The 19913-nt window shown below is 37.2% G+C and overlaps 1 protein-coding gene across 3 annotated transcripts; it reads left to right on the plus strand.

Annotated features, from left to right (window-relative positions):
* Window positions 1-316: 316 nt before the first annotated feature.
* LOC136206340 (TATA-box-binding protein 2-like) lies at window positions 317-6847 on the plus strand. Of its 3 annotated transcripts, XM_065997363.1 has the most exons (10): window positions 317-449; window positions 1694-1781; window positions 1884-1955; window positions 2391-2441; window positions 2518-2562; window positions 2691-2711; window positions 3497-3764; window positions 3866-4811; window positions 4881-5291; window positions 6308-6847. In XM_065997363.1, the coding sequence occupies exons 1-8, from the start codon at window positions 373-375 to the stop codon at window positions 3940-3942; spliced, it is 699 nt and encodes a 232-aa protein (XP_065853435.1). In that variant the 5' UTR covers window positions 317-372; the 3' UTR covers window positions 3943-4811; window positions 4881-5291; window positions 6308-6847. The 3 variants fall into 3 exon arrangements, with proteins under 3 accessions (XP_065853435.1, XP_065853434.1, XP_065853433.1); XM_065997362.1 differs by lacking the exons at window positions 317-449; window positions 1694-1781; window positions 1884-1955; ... (2 more) ...; window positions 2691-2711; window positions 3497-3764 and having other exon boundaries at window positions 3938-4811; window positions 4881-5530; XM_065997361.1 differs by lacking the exons at window positions 317-449; window positions 1694-1781; window positions 1884-1955; ... (2 more) ...; window positions 2691-2711; window positions 3497-3764 and having other exon boundaries at window positions 3938-4811.
* The last annotated feature ends 13066 nt before the right edge of the window (window positions 6848-19913 follow it).

Below are 19913 nucleotides of genomic sequence, written 5' to 3' on the forward strand. Positions count from 1 at the left end.
ATTCCAATGTTAGTAGTGTACCCAACGAGCCAAATACCATTTCAGTCCGAATTAAGCTACTAATTGAATCCCTACTGCACGTCCCATCAGGATTCATTATAATATAAGGATAAAGTCCAAACTTGCCCTATAATTTTTTTTGCAAAGCATTGATTTACTTCTAAAAGGTTAATATTGATAAAAGATAGAGACCTTTATAACATGTTTTTCAAAATAGAGAACTAAACTATAAGTTAAGTAAAAAGTTGAGGACTAATAAATTATTTACCCAAAAGATAAATTTGATTAAAATTTAGGGTTAATATCTGTAACAAAGGTTTAGGGGTGTTTCGTATATTGGGATTATTAGGGCCGTGAGGAACAGAAAAGGAAATGGCAGAACAAGGTGGCTTGGAAGGTAGCCAGCCTGTGGATCTTTCCAAGAAACCTGACATTGTTCCCACTCTTCAGTAAGTTTCTTTCACCTCTTGCATCTTGTAATCCGAATATCCCTTCGATTTTACATATGTTGGTTTGCCTTAGTGAATTGACCTATGGATCCGATTGTGAAAATTTGAAGTGTACAAAAGGGTTCATGAGGTGAATTTTTTTTGTAGACGTTTGACTGTTGAGGCTGGGTTTGTTTTAGTTCCTTCAAAGGAGGAGGGAGGTAATGAGTCGAATATGGAAGGAAATTGGTGTCTGTGTTGATGATTAATGTTTCTTAGCATGTTGATCTGTTGAAGTGGCGATTGGACAGTGTTGGTGGTTTTTATTAGTGCCGTTCATATGAGATTTACCGTGTTCATATTGCTGCTGGTTGTGAAGGTCAAAATTAGCATTTGTAATATCGTGTTAAGAACCATGGAGGTTATCTAATGGGAGGTTATTTTCCTAATCTTGGTTGGAGAGAAGTTTAAATGAAGGTTATTTTTCTAACCGAGTTTAAATGGAAATGAAGGTTAATTGAGGTTAAAAAAACTTGAAATAATCTAAATTTCAGTCCCACCAAATTGGTGGGATCCGGAGGTTCTCTAAATAACCTCCCTTCTCCTCCTCTCCCTTCCCCTCTCCCTTTAATGAACCCGTGAAACCTTCATCCAAGCAGATCCTAAAAATTTGTGAATAATTTATTTTATTTTTCTTTATGATGAAGGAAATAAAATCTTATTGAAAGTTATAGGCCGTAGAATAATTTTGTTCATATTCTTTTGTGGTTAAATAGTTTAATATGCATTGTGGTTGCATGTTTTATTCCCAGTAAATTTTTAATGAACAGATAATCTATAAGTTCATCTGAATGTCTCATCGGTTTCAATTGCATGAATTGATTTTGGTTCTTTAACAAACTTCAGCAGAAAAGAAAATCTACTCTTACTTTACCCTTTGAGCTATACAATGATTCAACAGTTTGATTGATGTGATGAATCCTGTGTTCATGGTGTCTTGTGTGCCTGGATTTTTGTTTTTATGGTAAGATGATTAAACGTAAGCCGCCAAGAAAGAGGTTTCCTAAAGTGGCTTGCAGCAATATGCCCGCATCCTAGACAAACATTTAGAATGGTAAAAATTTGTTAAATATGACTTATGTAGGTCATTCTATTACTATGGTTTTGAGTCTTTTGACAAATATCAATAGCACATTCAACATTGAAAATTCTGCTTTGTTTGTGAAATACCAGTTATATTTCCTAATCCGTGCTGTATGTTCCAGAAACATTGTATCGACAGTGAACTTAGATTGTAAGCTGGATCTTAAGCAAATTGCGTTGCAATGTCGAAATGCAGAATACAATCCAAAGGTAGGATGGTCAGGCAGGTTGATTATGACTGACAGATTCCCTTTAAGGTAATTCAGACATTGGTGGGAATTTTGATTATTAACCTTAATCACTTCCATGCAGCGTTTTGATGCTGTCATTATGACACTTAGGGAACCAAAAACAACTGCCTTGATTTTTGCCTGTGGCAAGATGGTAAGTCATTCAGTACCCTCCAAAGGTGGTTCTTGTATATAGCTATGTTTTAGTTGTTATTTTCAGATTGATTTGTTTGTGCTACCAACTAGATTTGTTTTTGTTCATTTATTGTTTTTTGGTGGGATTATTGCTTATTACTAATAGTACTTTTGGTTATAAGTTGTGTGCTAAATTGTAAAAACAAATTTAAGCTCTCCCTACTTCTAATAAAATGTACTGCTTTCTGCATATCCGAGTTAAAAGAGTGAGATTCAAATTAACAATTGACTTGATATATTACTTCAATTCATTGGGATATTAGGAGCTTCACGTTATGTTTTGACATTTATTTGTACTACAGACTGCATTACTGTTATTTATTAATACATGAAATTACATGTCCCTTATACCCGTTCTTGTCTTTTTTCTGAGACTTTGTCCATGTTGTTTCAGGTGGTCACTGGTGCAAAAAGTGAACACCAGTCAAAATTGGCAGCAAGGAAGGTACATGTCACTCCTTCAGTTTCTTTTAGTCTGACTTGGTTATGGACTTGTTAAATCTGAGATCTTTTTTCCCCAGCATGCCCGAATCATTCAGAAGCTTGGATTTCCGGCTAAGTTTAAGGTATACTGACATTCTCTCTTCTGTGCACCTCTCTCATCTCTTAACACATACTTGTTGCTGTTTAACCGTGTTCTTCTGTTACCTTTTGAAACTTCCTGATGCTCACATATATTCATTTCAATTGCCAGGATTTCAAGATCCAGAATAGTGTTGGTTCCAGCCTTTCTTGAAAGAAAAGATCTACTGTTCTTGTGCAAATATAAATCAAAATGAGCAGAAATTAGTGAAATCCATATATCCTATGGAGGGAGGCAAATGATTCAGGGAAATGACATAACAATCTTTTCAAAAATAGATGATTTCTTCTCTTATTCTATTTACAGATTGTCTCCCGAGTTTTAAACCTTGACTTAGAATCATGTAATTTGCAAGGGCTGAGTAGGGTAAAATTGAGAAAACAAACTTAGAATCAAATCTTAAATTTTAGAACAATATCAAATAGGCCATATCTGGAAGCATTGATACCTGAATTTTGGACACCAAATATCACTTGAATTGTTTTCTCCTATTTCTTCCTTATGTTCACATGAACCCTAATGATCAAATGAACTTCTCGTCCGCCCAAAGGTCAGGCGAATGAACATCCTTATCCGTCTGTCCAGGTAGGATGTTCATCCGTCTTCCTTTACGGGGAGGCCGAAATTGAACTTTTCTTCTATATTTTGATCGGCCTCCCTTTAGGGGGCATGGAATTGGAAAAATGCCTATACTGAGTTACCGAATCGTCTGATTGTTGTTTTGACGTTAAATTTGTATTTATCTATCATTAATTAACGTAATTATTGAAATTGATAATAAATAAGAATGTAACTCAATTAGACAAATTAGTAATCAGATTAGAGTGAATAATAACGGAAATGCTTAGGGTTTAGGAACAAATTTCAATTAGAGTAAATAATAATTGACGTTATTCGATTGGTTTGTTATTTTTCAGACTTTTGACGTTGAAGGTAGTTTTGGACAGCGGCAAACTACCAGATGTGGTGTCACTGCCTCTGCTCAGAGGAGCCGAGACGCAGAGAGGTTGATGACGGACGCACAGAGGGCGCACGAGGCAGAGCATCAGCACATTAGAGTTGTTGAGGAGGATGATATCGCCATGGACGTGGATGGTTTAGATCATCCCGTAGCCGACAGGATCCCACTTCGGCAGGTGACGAAGGGGAGAGGCGACCATTTTATTGCTGCTGAGTCGTCATCCGGTAAATAATTTAGATTCTTGTTTTATTTTGTTATTAGTTTACTTTAGTTATTATTATAACATTGCATTCGTTTAAATGTTATATGTGTAATATAATTTCAGGGAGCAGCAAACGCTCCAGGGATGCTGCAAACGAGGATTGGGTAGTGACAGAGCAGGTCCTGTTGATGGTACTGTGATTCCCAGCTTCTTGGGACACATTGCTGCTGGGATATGGAGAGGACAGCTGAGGAGTCACCTCATGTGCCATACTAGAGCGTCATTTTGCAAGAGACTGGTCACCTGGTGCAGTGGCTCCAGCCGAGAGGTCCAGACGCTTATACATGCATCTCAGTTGTCACACCTCCCGGGGATTATGTACCCCCACATTGATATGCCCCTTATATCTGCTTTTGTGGAGCGTTGGCAGCCAGACACGTCATCATTTCACATGCCCTTCGGTGAGATTACCATTATGCTCCATGACGTGTGGCAGATTCTACGTATCCCAATAGAGGGGCGGTTGGTGACTGCTGACGAGGGGTCGTATGAGCTTCAGGCCTCATGCATGGAGTTGTTCGAGGTCACTAGGGAGGAGCTGCTGACTAGACACTACAGAGATGGCGAAGTATTTGCCAGTTCTGTCATGGAGATGTGTACCGGAGACCGGATTGCCGAGACTGAGGCGATCGGGTGGATGTGGTTGATGTTCGGTTCCACCTTGTTTATAGACAAGAGTGGCGATCGGATCCGACCCTCGTGCTTGTCGGAGCTGCAAAACGGGTTAGATGACGTGATTGGATGCTCATGGGGCTCAGCTGCACTAGCATACCTATACCGTCAGCTAGGTATTGCTAGTAGAGGAGATTGTGGGCAGATCACGGGATGTTTGACTCTTCTTCAGGCATGGATATATGAGTACTTCCCGTGCTTCAGAGTTCAGCGAGAGGGAGTGCCAGTGGGGTCGGACATACCTCGAGCTCGCATGTGGACATCAGGGCCGCAGGAGAAGTCAGATGATCGATTGAGATCATTTCGTTTTCGTATTGATAGATTGACTGCGGGAGAGGTAAAATTTTCATTGAATTGTAGAATAAATGTATTTAAACTATATTAATTTACTTGTATACGTGTGCAGGTGATGTGGATGCCCTACGGTCCGGATATCGTATCTTGCATTCCGCGGACTGCATATACGGGATGGATACGATATCGGGATATGATGGAGCCGTACATGCCCGGTCGATGCCTCCGTCAGTTGGGATTTGTCCAGACCGTTCCCATGCCAATTATCAGGCCCTCGAAGGCCGTACGGGCCTGGACTTGCTCTCGGTATCGAGTAGAGCATCCACACGTGGTTGGCGACGATAGTTGGCGATTATTCCCTGAGTCGTGTTCGCTCATGTTATCTCGGTACACTCCCGCTTGGTCTCCATCATCATGTGATGATTCTTACATGACGTGGTACACTCGCTATTCACATCCACATCTCATGAATGAGATTCATGCACCCCCACCGGTGGTTCTTACTCGTTCCAACAGTGAGATTGTAAGTGATTCTGATTTTAGTTATATGAGTTCATAAATATGTTTGTAAATTAGGGGAATTACTATACCTAGCCCTTGATTCCCACACTTAGCCTCGGGAATAGACCGAAATACCCTTTGGACAAATTTGAAAATTCTCAAAACCTCTCAAACACCCTAAACTCTCTTGGATCAAATCCGGACTAATTTATCAACGAAAACATGGATCGGGGGAGGGGCGGCAAAGGAAAAGCATTAATGGTACGAAATTATGTTTGATTTTGGTGATTTTTGAATCGGTTTGAGAGTTGCACCACATGTGAAGGCGTGATAGCCTCACGCCTCACCACAGGCGACAGCGTGATATTCATACGTCGTCGCCTGTGGTGAGGCGTGATGGTCTCACGCCCTCACCTATGTGAGGGCGTGATAGCCTTACGCCTGTCCCCCTATTTCGGAATTTATTTTTTTTAATTATATTAAGGAAAAACACTAATGGTACGAAATTATGTTTGATTTTTGAATCGGTTTGAGAGTTTGGGGGAATCCGGAATCGGGGGGTGGGGCGTGAGGCCATCACACCCTCACCTTTGGTGCGGCGTATGAATATCACCCCGCACCACAGGTGAAGGCGTGATAGCCTCACGCCTCACCACAAGCGACGGCGTGATATTCATACGTCGTCGCCTGTGGTGAGGCGTGATGGTCTCACGCCCTCACCTATGTGAGGGCGTGATAGCCTTATGCTCGTCCCCCTATTTCGGAATTTATTTTTTTAATTTTGTTTAAATTTTTATTATTGTTATTTTTATTTTATTAATTTTTATTTTTGTGAATTTGTATGTCGTAAATTTTATTTTGTTAATTATAGTTAAATTTTATTTTGTTTAATTTTGTTAATTTTTATGTTGGTAAATTTTATTTTGTTAATTATAGGTAAATTTAGTTGTTGTAAATTTTATTTTGTTTAATTTAGTTAAATTTTTATTTTGTTAATTTTAGTTTAATTTAGTTAAATAATGTGGTGAATATGTGTAGATGGAGCAGGAGACTGTGGCAGGGAAATCTATCTCGTCAGCAGCTAGGCATTTAGATATGGATGAGGAGGAGGATACACCACGTCATACGAGACGGCATGGTATTGATATATCAGGCCGTGGACTGAGAGGGTCTGGGACACAGCAGGTGCGGGGGGCTTCGATAGAGCAGCCTGTGTTGGATCAGCCCGAGTTTGGGGGAGAGGAGGCGGATGATTTGGGAGACCGAGATCCTGGTCTTCACCTTGTGGATGAGTATTTTCAAGAGAGGGCCGAGGCACAGCGACGGTCGGGATCTGTTGGTGATGGCGATGATGATGTGCAACCGATTCAGGGCTTGAGCAGACAACGCAAGGGTGGTCGCTTTGCTAGTACATGTATTATTTATAGTTTTAGTATTATTTAGAATTTTAGTATTATTTTATAGTATAGTATTATTTATAATTGAGTATTATTTATAATTGGGTATTATTTATAATTTTAGTATTATTTAGAGTACATTATTATTTATAGTATAGTATTACTTATAGTTTTAGTATTATTTAGGGTAATTAATTTATTAGTCCTTATATTTTGATAAAACACACTGTTTAGTCCCTGTATTTTAAAAAACACATGGTAAGGTCCCTAACCTTTTTCTCAGTGAACTATTTAGTCCTTCCGTCTGTTTGTTAGATTTTTTACCGTTTATGACTTCGAAAATGACTAAATTACCCTTTACTATTTACTTTTAAACTTTAGAAGAGGAAATCCAATTTAGAAGAAAAAGTTATTTGTAGAGAACAAGAAAAAGAACAGGCCTAATGCTTACGAATTTGAACGATTAAAAGGAAAATCAAGAAGAAGAACACTCAAAGTTGATTTCAGATGCATTAGAGTTTAAAGGAAAGGAAAATAATGGAAAAGAAAAACGCAAATCCAAATTGACTAACAGAATCTTCATGACAGTCTAATGGTAGAGACTAAACAGTTCACCGAGAGGTGGGGTTCCTTTTTTGCAAAGAAATTATTCCGGTTCAGTGGTGGGGTTCCTTTTTTGCGGTTGATCATGTGAACTAGTTTCGAAATTGCTTTGAGAGGTCAAACGGCGAGTTTGGCCTCATTGACTGGAAAGAGGTGTTCTTGGCTGCCACGATCACGCTTTGGGAGTGGCGGAATAAAATGGTCTTTCAATCGGACTTTTCTGTGCCTAATGTTGGTGGCGAGTTGATCTGCAGGAAGGTGCTTGAAAACAAGAAGTGTTGGCAAGCTGTTGGAGTTATTAGAGGGTGTAAGCCTAAATCTGAAAGATGGCTTCACTGGCGAAGACCTCCCGCTCATTTCTGGAAGTTGAATTCTGATGGTTCGCGGAAGGGAGAAGCTGGTCTCATTTCAGCAGGCGGGTTAATCAGAAATAGCTTAGGGGCTTGGGTCAGTGGATTCATGCATAATATTGGCTCTGGTAGTTCATTTGAGGCGGAAATTTGGGGCATTATTTCGGGCCTCCAAGTTGCGCTTGAGGAAGGTGGTCGACAGCTTGAAGTGGAATCTGATTGTGCTGAAGTTGTGGCGTTTATTAATAATCCGTGTCCTCCCCATCATCCAGCTCGTGCCCTTATCCGGCAGGTTCAGCTACTCTTGGATAAGTTTGAAGTTGTCAAGGTGTCTCATGTCTTTCGCGAGATGAATCGGTGTGCGGATTTCCTTGCTTCAAAGGCTGCTAGTTGTGTGATTGGTGTTACAAGGATTCGTCACGTCCCACCGGACATGGCTCGTTTGCTCGCGGAAGATTATCAAGGAGTTGCTCTCCCCCGGATGATTGCTACCTAGTGTAGCCTTTTTGTTTGTTTGTTTTTCTTTTTTGCTGTTTCTTTTTTCTGTTTTTTCTGCTGTCTTTGTTTTGTTGCTGGCGTTTTTCTTGTTCTTAGTAACCAAAAAAAAAAAAACAGTTCACCGAGAAAAACGTTAGGAACTTTATCGTGTGTTTTTTAAAATACAGGAACTAAACAATGTGTTTTATCAAAATATAAGGACTAATAAATTAATTACCCTATTATTTATAGTACAATATTATTTATAGTATAGTATTATTTAAAATTTTAGTACTATTATAATTTTAGTATTATTTATAGTATATCATTATTTATAATTTTAGTATTATTTATAGTACAATATTATTTATAGTATAGTATTATTTATAATTTTAGTATTATTTATAGTACATTATTATTTATAGTATTATTTATAATTTTAGTATTATTTATATTTGACTATTATTTATAATTTTAGTTTTATTTATAATGGAGTATAATTTATTTCAGGGACCAGCAAACGGTCCAAAGCTAATGAGGACCGTAGCTGGATTGTTTCTAGGCCGGTGGATGGTGGCCCCAGTGATGGTTCCGTGATTCCTAGTTTTCTAGGACACGTTGCCTCACGGATGTTGGGAGGGGATCTTCGATCGTATCTGACATGCTACAATAGATCATTAGCATGTCAGACATTGGAGAGATGGTATCAGGGTGTTACACCCGAGGTAAGAATAATTTGGTTAATAAATTATTTTACTTATTATTTTTAACCCTAACCCTCAAAAACATTCAGGAATTTTATGTGTCATGTTTTCAGCTGCGGGATATGGTCAGAAGGACTGGGTTGTCTCACCTCCCATCCACCATGTTCAAGAACCTGGACGCGCCTCTGATATCTGCATTCGTGGAGCGGTGGCAGCCCGATACGAACTCCTTCCACATGCCGTTCGGGGAAATGACTATTCTTCTGCACGATGTATGGCAGATTCTACGTATTTCGGTGCATGGTCAAATGGTCTCCGATGCATCCAGTGTTGAGCGGTTGCAGGCCATGTGTATGATGATGTTCGGGGTCAGTCAGGAGGAGTTGCTATTGCCATCCCGGCATTACTGGAGTGGTGGAGGTGTTTTTGCTGATGCTGTGGAGAAATTTACCCACGAGGGGGTGGGTCGGGAGGACGAGACTCGAGCCACAGCGTGGATGTGGCTTATGTTAGGATCCACCTTGTTTGTTGACAAAAGTGGCGATAGGATCAGGCCGTCCCATCTCTTGGAGGTTTTCGGCGGTGTCAGAGGGGCTACTGGACTTTCTTGGGGGTCTGCTACACTTGCCACGTTATATCGACAACTGGGGATAGCGAGTAGAGGAGAGTGCTCGGGTATTTGTGGATGTTTGACCCTCCTCCAAGCGTGGATATATGAGTATTTTCCAGTGTTCCGGCCCCATCAACTACCACTTCGGATCCCAGATGATTCTCCACGGGCGTGCAGATGGGAGGTCGGGGTTCCAGGCAGGAAGGCCGCCCGACTCGAGACCATTCGTGCACAGTTGGACCGCATGACGGCAACCGAGGTATTATTTATAGTTTAGTATTATTTTATGTTTAGAATTATTTATAATTTAGTATTATTTATTTAGTATAATATTATTTATAATTTTAGTACTTCCTCTGTTTCATATTACATGACTTTTTTTAGAAAGTTATATAGAAATGACAAAAAGCATCCTGAGGCCCCTGATCTTTAATTGTTTGGTGCATTAAGCCCCCGATCTTTTATTTAGGCACATTGAGCCCCTAATTTTTCACCATTTGGTGCATTAAGCCCTCGATCTTTCATTTAGACACATTGAGCCCTTGATCTTTCATATATGGGTGTATTAGGTCCTTCCATAAATCAATTAATATATAGGTTTATTAAGGGCATGTTTGGTGTGACAACAAATGATGTTCTAAAAATAACAAATTCTAAAATAAAAAATATATTATACAAATTAATAAAAATAATTTAAATAAAAAATAAAAAATTTATTGAACACAATAAAACCTTGTTTTTCGATAATTATGTTCTAAAAATAAAAATAATGTTAAAATTGAAGCATATTTTGTGGAAATAAGAAGGGTAATTTTATCAAGGGTAAATAATTTATTAGTCCCCTAGTTTTTATCTAACGCACTGTTTAGTCCCCTTATTTTGAAAAACACATTTTAAGATCCTTATCTTTTACCAATATTAACCCTGTGGTCCTTTTATCTATTTTTTTTAACCTAACATATCTATTTGTATAATATATTTTTTATTTTAGAATTTTTTATTTTTAGAACATCATTTGTTGTCACACCAAACATGCCCTTAATAAACCTATATATTAATTGATTTATGGAAGGACCTAATACACCCATATATGAAAGATCAATGGCTCAATGTGTCTAAATGAAAGATTGGGGGCTTAATGCACCAAATGGTGAAAGATCAGGGGCTCAATGTGTCTAAATAAAAGATCGAGGGCTTAATGCACCAAACAATGAAAGATCAGGGGCCTCAGGATGCTTTTTGCCTATAGAAATTAAGGATATTAGAAAAAAGACATTGTTGTCCCTTATTTATTGATTCCAATATTTATTTATTCTATAATAAGTTCATTATGCTAATTAATTTTCGTAAACCCGGATTTTATAGTAGAAAAAATGATGACTTAACGTGTACTGATCATATAAAATGACATGTAATATGAAACAAAAAAGAATCTCTAGAAAGTCATGTAATATGAAACGGAGGTAGTATTATTTAAAATTTTAGTATTATTTAAAATTTGGCATTATTTTTATGATTAATACACATATTTGCCCATGTGTTTTCGCGGAAAAACGGATTTGCCCTTAAATCAAATAAACCCACAAATCTATCCCTGAATTTTCCATAAACCTGCAATTATACCCTAATCTGACGGAGTTGCTAAACAACGATGGCATCAGACCTTCTTGTCTCCAAAAAAATTGGATGACGACAAACAAAATTCATTTGGTTTCTTATTGTTTTCTATTGCTATTGCTTTTGGATTAATTAGGAGGTTTAGACGTTATTTTATTAGGTTGATTGAGCTTTTATGAAAATGAATTTTGACCAATCTGTTCTGCTAACTTGCTTTTAATCGAAATTGAATGTGCATATTTTTTTCTGTTTGTGATTGATTGTTCTTTTCTGAAGTTTTTCTGGAGACAAGCATGTTTGATGTGAACGCCGTTTAACAGCTTTGTTAGATTAGGGTATAATTGTAGTTTGTGAAAAATTCAGGGATAGTTTTGTGGGTTTATTTGATTTAAGGGCAAATCTGTTTTTCCGAGAAAACACAAGGGCAAATATGTGTATTAACCCTTATTTTTAGTATAGTATTATTTATAATTTTAGTATTATTTAGTATAGTATTATTTATAATTGAGTATTATATTTTGCAGGTGACGTGGTTGCCTTATGGTCCAGTCGCCGATGACGATCAGCTACGAGTGTCCTACGCCGGTTGGATACGGTGTAGAGCCATTGTTGAGCCTTATATGCCCGATCGAGTCCTACGTCAGGTCGGTTATGTTCAGCCTATCCCGGCTGAGCGTATTAGACCTGATACTGCATTCCGGCCATGGAAGTCTATATCGTACAGACTCGCGCATTCATCTGTTACAGTTGATGATACTTGGCGGAGATTTCCATCGACTCGTGGCGTTGATCGGAGGAGATGTCAGCCAGTTCGAGCCGATCCCACTGCTTGTGATGCGGAGTACATGGACTGGTACATACGATATTCACATCCTCATCTCCTTCATGCCCCTCGGGATGCGCTGGTCCAGCATGCTTGCTCCAACAGCGAATATGTAAGTTTATTATTATTTCGTTATTTATTATTGGTTTACATATGCTATTTTTCTAATATTTAATTTTCTGCAGTGGATTAGCCGTTTATGGCGTATCACTGAGCGGTCGGTCGCCGGACGAAATGATGCGGAGGCTCCACTTATTAGGACTGATATGGAACAGTTTATGGACGAGTGGCGTCGTGCGAACTGATATATGTTGTCATTTACTAGAACTTACTTTTTTTAAACACATTTTAACAAATTTGAAAACATATGTAATATTTTGTGTATATTAATTAATGTTGATGTATATTTAAAACTAAAAGGTTAATAACTATAATACACAATAATCCAACATAAACTGTCTAATCCGCAATATAATACACTATAATCCACCTTTTTTTTCCCTTATCTGCCACGCGGATGTGTGGCTATCATGCCTCACCTTGTGGTGAGACGTGATATACACATGCCTCACCACAAGGTGAGGCGTGTGGCTATCACGCCTCACCACAAGGTGAGGCGTGATTCCCTCACGCCCGTGTGGTGGGAGAGGAAAAAAATTTTAATTTTCCACCCCAAAACCTCAAAGGGTATTTTTGTCCTTTCACGGGGCTAGGGGTGGAAAATTGAGACTATGTTTAACAACACCCTAAATTAATAACAATCACAAATTGAATTTAACTGTTTTGTTTTGTAGCGGGTTAGTCGTATGGCTAACTTGTGCCAGGACATGATAGGTGTGATTAAAGAGTATGATGAGGAGCATTCAGTGGATTGGATGGAACAGTTGGCAGATGCTATGAATGATTGGCATTTGGCCAGATGAGCCGAGACTGTATTTTGAGTTTTTATATATGTATGGATTATATTATACATTCATTTTGAGTTTTTATACTTTTTCTTTAAATTGTATTGTATATTTTGAGGTTTTACACTTTTTTTTAGTAAACACATATATTACTCAATTCATAAAGTACTAAAATTGAATATAGTAAAAAACTGAAATATAATTAAATTCATTTATATCACTAGACTTATAAAGTACTAAAATTTAACATAGTAAAAAATTAAAATATCATTAAATTCATTTATATCACTAAATTCAGAAAGTACTAAAACTGAACACAGTAGAAAAACTGAAATATCACTAAATTTATTTATATCACTAAACTCAGAAAGTACTAAAACTGAAAATAGTAAAAAACTGAAATATCACTAAATTCATTTATATCACTAAACTTAGAAAGTGCTAAAACTGAAAAGAGTAAAAAAACTGAAATATCACTAAATTCATTTATATCACTAAATTTAGAAAGTACTAAAACTGAATATAGTAAAAAACTGAAATATCACTAAATTCATTTACATCACTAAACTCAGAAAGTACTAAAACTGAATATAGTAAAAAACTAAAATATCACTAAATTCATTTATATTAATACAAACAAGTACAATAACTAAAAACCCCAATGCTAGCCAGTCTATCTCAATATGCTCCCCGAGCAGCATACAAGCTGTCCCATCCTACAACATACGGTGACAAAATCTCGACCAATAATTCAATATAGAAAGTATTGGAAAATCTCTAGATAAATCTAGTCGAATATAGTATTGGTACGAATCCCCTAAATGGGCTATAACTAGCTCCCATTCTAGTCGTGTAGCAGTTGAGGGTGCATACAACGGTAACACAGTACCACATGCCATTAAGCTCTTCCCACTCTTGTACCCGAAAAAATACAACAGCATTGTACAGCGTAGCAGTCAGATATAAGTCATCCCAAATAAGCATCCAATGTGCAATGGTACAAGCTGAACCGTCCCATCTAAACCGATGGACTGCTGAATCAATCTCGTCATAGTAAATTGGCTCGTATAGTGCATGGTTAGCAATAATTTCATTTGTTATGCACGCTCTAACTAACTACCAACTATTTTGATTGCCAAACATACGGTCCGCAACAATACGAAACCCGCAGTTTCCATCACCTACCACATCGAGATATGATTCAACATATGGCTTAATTATTCCCACGATTTTATCAGCATGTATGTAATCTGAAATTTCAGATGCACTTCCATCTGCAACATTAATAATATATTGTAAGAGTTAATAAACATTTAATATTGTTATAAAGTTAATATTGCAAAACTATTAGTAAATATATATATATATATATATATATATATATATATATATATATATATATATGGGTGAATGACGTATTACCAGTTGTAGCAGCATTCTGGACGAATGATGAAGAGCTACACCCACGACTCCGAGATGAACTAGATGACTGAGCACATCCACGACGACTCTCACGGTACTCCCACGCACTCCATATATGTTTTGTTGATGTACTCCCCCTCGGTCATCCTCGCACGGTAGTTTTCTTATCCGGTTCACAATAATTGGCTTGGTCCGAGTGAAGTTGATCATGAATAAAAATAGATATATTGTGCATAAAGGTTCAGTCGCTTTTATCGACCTCCTCAACCAGAGAGTGAAAGTATCGGTGATCCTCTGACCCCTCATGATATCCGACGTTGTCAGTAGTATCAATATAACCAATGATAAGTGTCTTCCAAAATATGTGGATACTGTCAACACTGATCCGGGTACCCAAATCTGCTGCTGCTCTAATCTCGCATGCACAACGGATCTGATAAGAGGTTCTCAACATACAAACACAATGTTCAAACACTTCATCACTCAAACCTTTCATGCGCTCATACTCTTCACTAATCAACTTCAACCAGTGGTGGGACACTTTATATATCAAGTAGTTCAATGGAAATCCGGAGTAAAAGACTCCTCTATGGTGTCTTGACTCCTCAAGATCATACCTGATAAGATGAAAAAGTACTATCAGTCAAAATATATATTAATAAATGCATAATAAATAATAACAGTAAAAAAAATTAGAATAAACGAATAGCTGATCGTAGTTAATTGAGATGCAATTTTCTTGTGAACCTTCATCCAAACCGTATTGAGTACTCCGGTGGAGGAATTAAGCCATTGCTTTTAATTGGGCATGTTCACTCTCCACTCTACATGTAGTTTTGTTGCCAAAGTGTAGGACATTCTTTGTCCATGCAACAACGAACTTCTCCTTGTGGATTAACCACGTATCCTCAACGTAAGAGACAACATGAGGTTGCATTCTTATTGTATCCTTCATTCACCTCAGATTTTTCTCATATTCCTCTACTATTGGGGATTCCATTATCTTTTTCCATTTTCCATTCTTGAATAACTTAGCATAATCCTTATTTTTAATGAATAGCTAATCTATAAGTTCATCTGAACGTCTCATCGATTTCAATGGCATGAATTGATTTTGGTTCTTTAACAAACTTCAATAGAAAAGAAAATCTACTCTTACCTTACCCTTTGAGTTATACAATGACTCAATAGTTTGATTGATGTGATGAATCCTGTGTTCATGGTGTCTTATGTGCCCCGGATTTTTGTTTTTATAGTAAGATGATTAAACGTAAGTCACCAAGAAAGAGGTTTCCTAAAGTGGCTTGCAGCAATATGCCCGCATCCTAGACAAACATTTAGAATGGTAAAATTTGTTAAATACAACTTATATAGGTCATTCTATTACAATGGTTTTGAGTCTTTTGACAAATATCGATAGCACATTCAACATTGAAAATTCTGCTTTGCATTATGAAATAGAAATACCAGTTATATTTCCTAATCCATGTTGTATGTTCCAGAAACATTGTATCCAAAGTGAACTTAGACTGTAAGATGGATCTTAAAAAAAATTGCATTGCAAGCTCGAAATGCAGAATACAATCCAAACATAGGATGGTCAGGCAGGTTGATTATGACTGATAGATACCATTTAAGGTAATTCAGACCTTGTTGGGAATTTCAATTATTAACCTTAATCACTTCCATGCAGCATTTTGATGCTGTCATTATGAGAATTAGGGAACCAAAAACAACTGCGTTGATTTTTGCGTCTGGGAAGATGGTAAGTCATTCTGTACCCTCCAAAGGTGGTTCTTGTATATACCTATATTTTAGTTGTTATTTTCAGATTGATTTGTTTGTGCTATCGAGAGGTCACGGGTTCGAGTCTTAGGAGCGGCCTCTTGTCAAAAAAAAAATTGGCAGGGGAAGGCTTGCCCCCTAATACACCTTTGTGGTGGGATTCCTCCCTAGACCCTCGCTTAGCGGGGACGCGTAGTGCACCGGGTCGTCCTTTATTATTTTTTGGTGGGATTATTGTTTATTAATAATAGTACTTTTGGTTATAAGTTGTGTGCTAAATTATAAAAACAAATTTAAGCTCTCTTTACTTCTAATAAAATGTGTTATGTTTATTGCACCCTGCATATCCGAGTTAAAAGAGTGAGATTCAAATAGAAAACCAACAAATAAAACCATTGTAGAAAGAAGAACAATGAGAGCAGAATTTAAGAGGACTAACCAAAAAAAAAAGAGAACCTAACCTGTAATATAGTGAAAATTGAGATGAAAAATCTTTGCCAAATACCTGTTGACAAAAACACATCTAAAAAAACCTCAACTCAAATCAAGTGAAGAAGATTGAACTGTAATCCCTCCTTTGAATCCTAAATCAGAAATTATATTTTTATAATTAGGAAATATATTTGAATCCTAAATCCTAAATCAAATCTATATGTAGTAGATTTGGCACAAAATAATAGCATTTTTTAGTTCTTCAATATGGTATAGATTATATCATCATAACCTGTTAAGAATATTCTTTGGTAGATTAAAGATATGCGCTATAGAATCATAAATGAAAAAACCCACCTATTATAAAACTACCATTATATGCATTCATAAGCACAAAGCATGTTGTTCTGCATGTACATAATGAACAGATAAATATAAAAATGCTTAATACATCATTTGCCCTCTAAACTTATCCAAAAATTTTGATTGGCCTCCTCAACTTTTAAAATGTCTCGATGAACTTGCATAAAATGTTGGTGTAAAGCATTATTTCCCTCATAAGGGTCTATTTCCATATGATGGACAGTGTCCATGTAATCCGAAGGTAACTCTATCATGACCTTTCCTTTACTCTTGAGAAGGCACACACAATTTTCCGCGGAATTCGGGTTATGTCCTCATAATCCTACATCGTCAAATAAGAATTCAACAGTCCATTCATGTCCTTTCCCCAATCTTTCAAATTCCACTCGAGTTTTCTTGACTCATGGAAGAGAAGAAGTAATGTCTAATCGAATTAGAATGATTCACGCACAAATTACGCCTCAATAATTTGTCTATGACAACCATCTATTCGCTAGATCATCCCCATGCTACTTCACATGAGCGTCGAATTCCAAATATCCATTACACATTCTCCCCCTCTCAAAGGGGTTGAATCACGTGTAATTCCATCGCCTACTACCATAGGGGAGTATGCATTCACTTCCTAGCATTCACATGCATTAGTGATCTTAGTTCCCTTTTGTTATTTCCGCATTCCTACACGCTGGGTAAAGTCTCGCAACAATGGTCCTGGTAAACCACAGGCTTTAATCCAACCAAAAAGCATCACAAAATATTTTCGAAAAAGCATCATAAATTTCCATCTGTCAATTCGTTGGAGAAATTTAGGATCTTTAGTATCGCAAGCCCACATCTCGAAGGTCTCGCTTAGTTAAAGCAATGTTCGCTCACACCATGATGAACTCGATTAGTTAAAGCAACGTCGGCTCACACCATGAAGAACTCGTTTAGTTGAAGCATTGTTGGTTTATACTATGAAAAACCCGCTTAGTTAAAGCTGGCACACTCTCTCTAGGGAGAACTCGTTTAGTTAAAGCTTACTCGCCCACCTCGCAAAGGTCTTGCTCAGCTAAGAGACTACCACATACTTCACAAGGCCTTTGCTTAGTTTAGGCTCTGATACCAAATATCACGGAGGTAACTCTGAGTCAAGCCAAACCTCGTGTGGCGACTCGACTTTCCCCAAGTCTCAACTAGTCAACTCCTGCCGAAGGGTCCCGTCAATGCCTTTGTCGGTATTCCGTCCCGAAGGGTCTCCCTGTGGGGCAACCTCGTCCTAGAATGGGCTCGCACTGTGGGCACTCGCCGGCCCCATAATGTCCGTAGAGTTCCCCTCTACGGAGACATCTGCCTCCCTTCACGAAGGACATATGCCCGAATCTCCTAGTCTTTACTAGACTAGGGTGGATCACTTAAGCCAGTACCGACTACTGACCCAGGGGTGGCGAAGATCCATACGTCAGGGTAGTTCCTGACCTATCCAAAATTTTGTCATTTGGCCCCTGGCCAATTATTTGGTTTGGCCCCTGACCTATCCAAATTGGTGAAATTTCATCTAAGTTTGTAAAAATACTTCACGAAATCGTTATCTCATTGATAAGTAACGATATTTTGACACTTGAACTTGAGACGTGATATTTCTTATTTGCCACATTATGTAGAAATAATTAATTAGATTAAAAAACAAATCCTAAACTAAAATTTATTAAGTTCAAGTGTCAAAATATCGTTACTTATCAATGAGATAACGATTCGGTTAAGTTTTAATACAAATTGGGTGAAATTTCACCAATTGGGATAGATCAGAGGCCAAATGTGACCAAATAATAGGTCAGGAGCCAAATGACAAAATTTTGGATATATTAAGGGCCAAATATTGCTTTAAGACTAAAACGTTCGCTTTGCTCCTGTCAATTGATCAATCGGTTCCAAAAAAATGTAAGTTAAATGCGGAAAATGTATTGCACGCGTCTTAATTTGTTTTACTTTTTTTACACGTGGAATACATCTTCCACATTTAACTTAAGACACTTTAAAGTTGAGAGACCAGTCAACCTTTTTTTGGACAAGTTTGGCATATCATGTATTAAGCCTAAAAAAGGGATGAACATAGAGAAAAGCGAGATAAAGTAGAACCTTGACGGAGTAAGGGAAATCGACGCCGGCGTGAGGGAGGAGAGATGGTCTCTAAACCATTGAGGGAGTAGATCGTCGTTGTTAAAAGATATATAGAAGCGTTGACAGTTAGATTGGCACCGATGAGGAAGGGGAGAAATGAACATTAGAATAATTTCAAACATCACGTATGTGATAATGAGAGGCAATATATTATCTATGCCAATATTAAAAGATAATGTCTTTAATATTATACGCATGAAATTAAATAAAAATCAATGTTGATTATGCAAAACAAGCTTATTTTGGGATCCAACTTAATTCTGGAATTTCCATAAATAAATAAAAAAGATAAGAAGAAGAATAAATGAAGGAGAGGGAGAGGGATGAGGAGGAAGAAGAAGAAAAAAGAGGAAGAAAACTGAGAAAGAAGAAGGATGAGGAAGAAAGAAGGAGGAGGAAGAAGAAGAATGGAGGAACCAAAATGGAAGAAGAATGAGAGAGAGAAAGAAAAAACAAATAATAAATAAAAAAACTGTTTTTCCTAAAATACATATGTGCCACATCAACAACTTAACAGAATCCATCCATTTGCCTTGATTTTATTAACGGTGACAATCATAAGGTTGTGTTTGTAAAAAAAATACCACAGGTACCACATCGCAAATCGGCCAAACCACATGGTAGTTATTTGTAATTAACTCTTAATTTAATCATATGTACTATTAAAAATTCTAATATAAAAAATTAATTAAAAATATATAATTAATATCTACTAACATTAACATAGGAAGATAAAATGTCAAAGAAAAAAAAAAGAAAATATGGTTCATACAACGTGGAACAAAAAAAAAAGAGAAAAGAGACCAACAAATATAAAAGGGAAAAGTACTAAAATAAACTTTGTGGTTACACCTGTTTTCGATCAGCACCATTGTTGTTTAAAAGTTTACAAAATGAGGTTCATTCCGTTAGCCAACACATGCCAAATTGACCAACGGTATTAAAAGTCAAAAAAAAAAAGAGTTAATTTTGTCCTTATATTTATTTATTTTATAA

Source organism: Euphorbia lathyris, chromosome 9 (assembly GCF_963576675.1).
Source record: "Euphorbia lathyris chromosome 9, ddEupLath1.1, whole genome shotgun sequence".
In the NCBI taxonomy this organism is placed as follows: Eukaryota; Viridiplantae; Streptophyta; class Magnoliopsida; order Malpighiales; family Euphorbiaceae; genus Euphorbia; species Euphorbia lathyris.

Bases quoted from the DNA above. Each gene is read 5' to 3' on its own strand.
- LOC136206340 (XM_065997361.1), top strand. From the start codon at position 4,005: ATGTGCCATACTAGAGCGTCATTTTGCAAGAGACTGGTCACCTGGTGC. The intron at 4,812-4,880 runs GTAAAATTTTCA...ATACGTGTGCAG, and splicing joins ATAGATTGACTGCGGGAGAG to GTGATGTGGATGCCCTACGG. The intron at 5,292-6,307 runs GTAAGTGATTCT...GAATATGTGTAG, and splicing joins CTCGTTCCAACAGTGAGATT to ATGGAGCAGGAGACTGTGGC.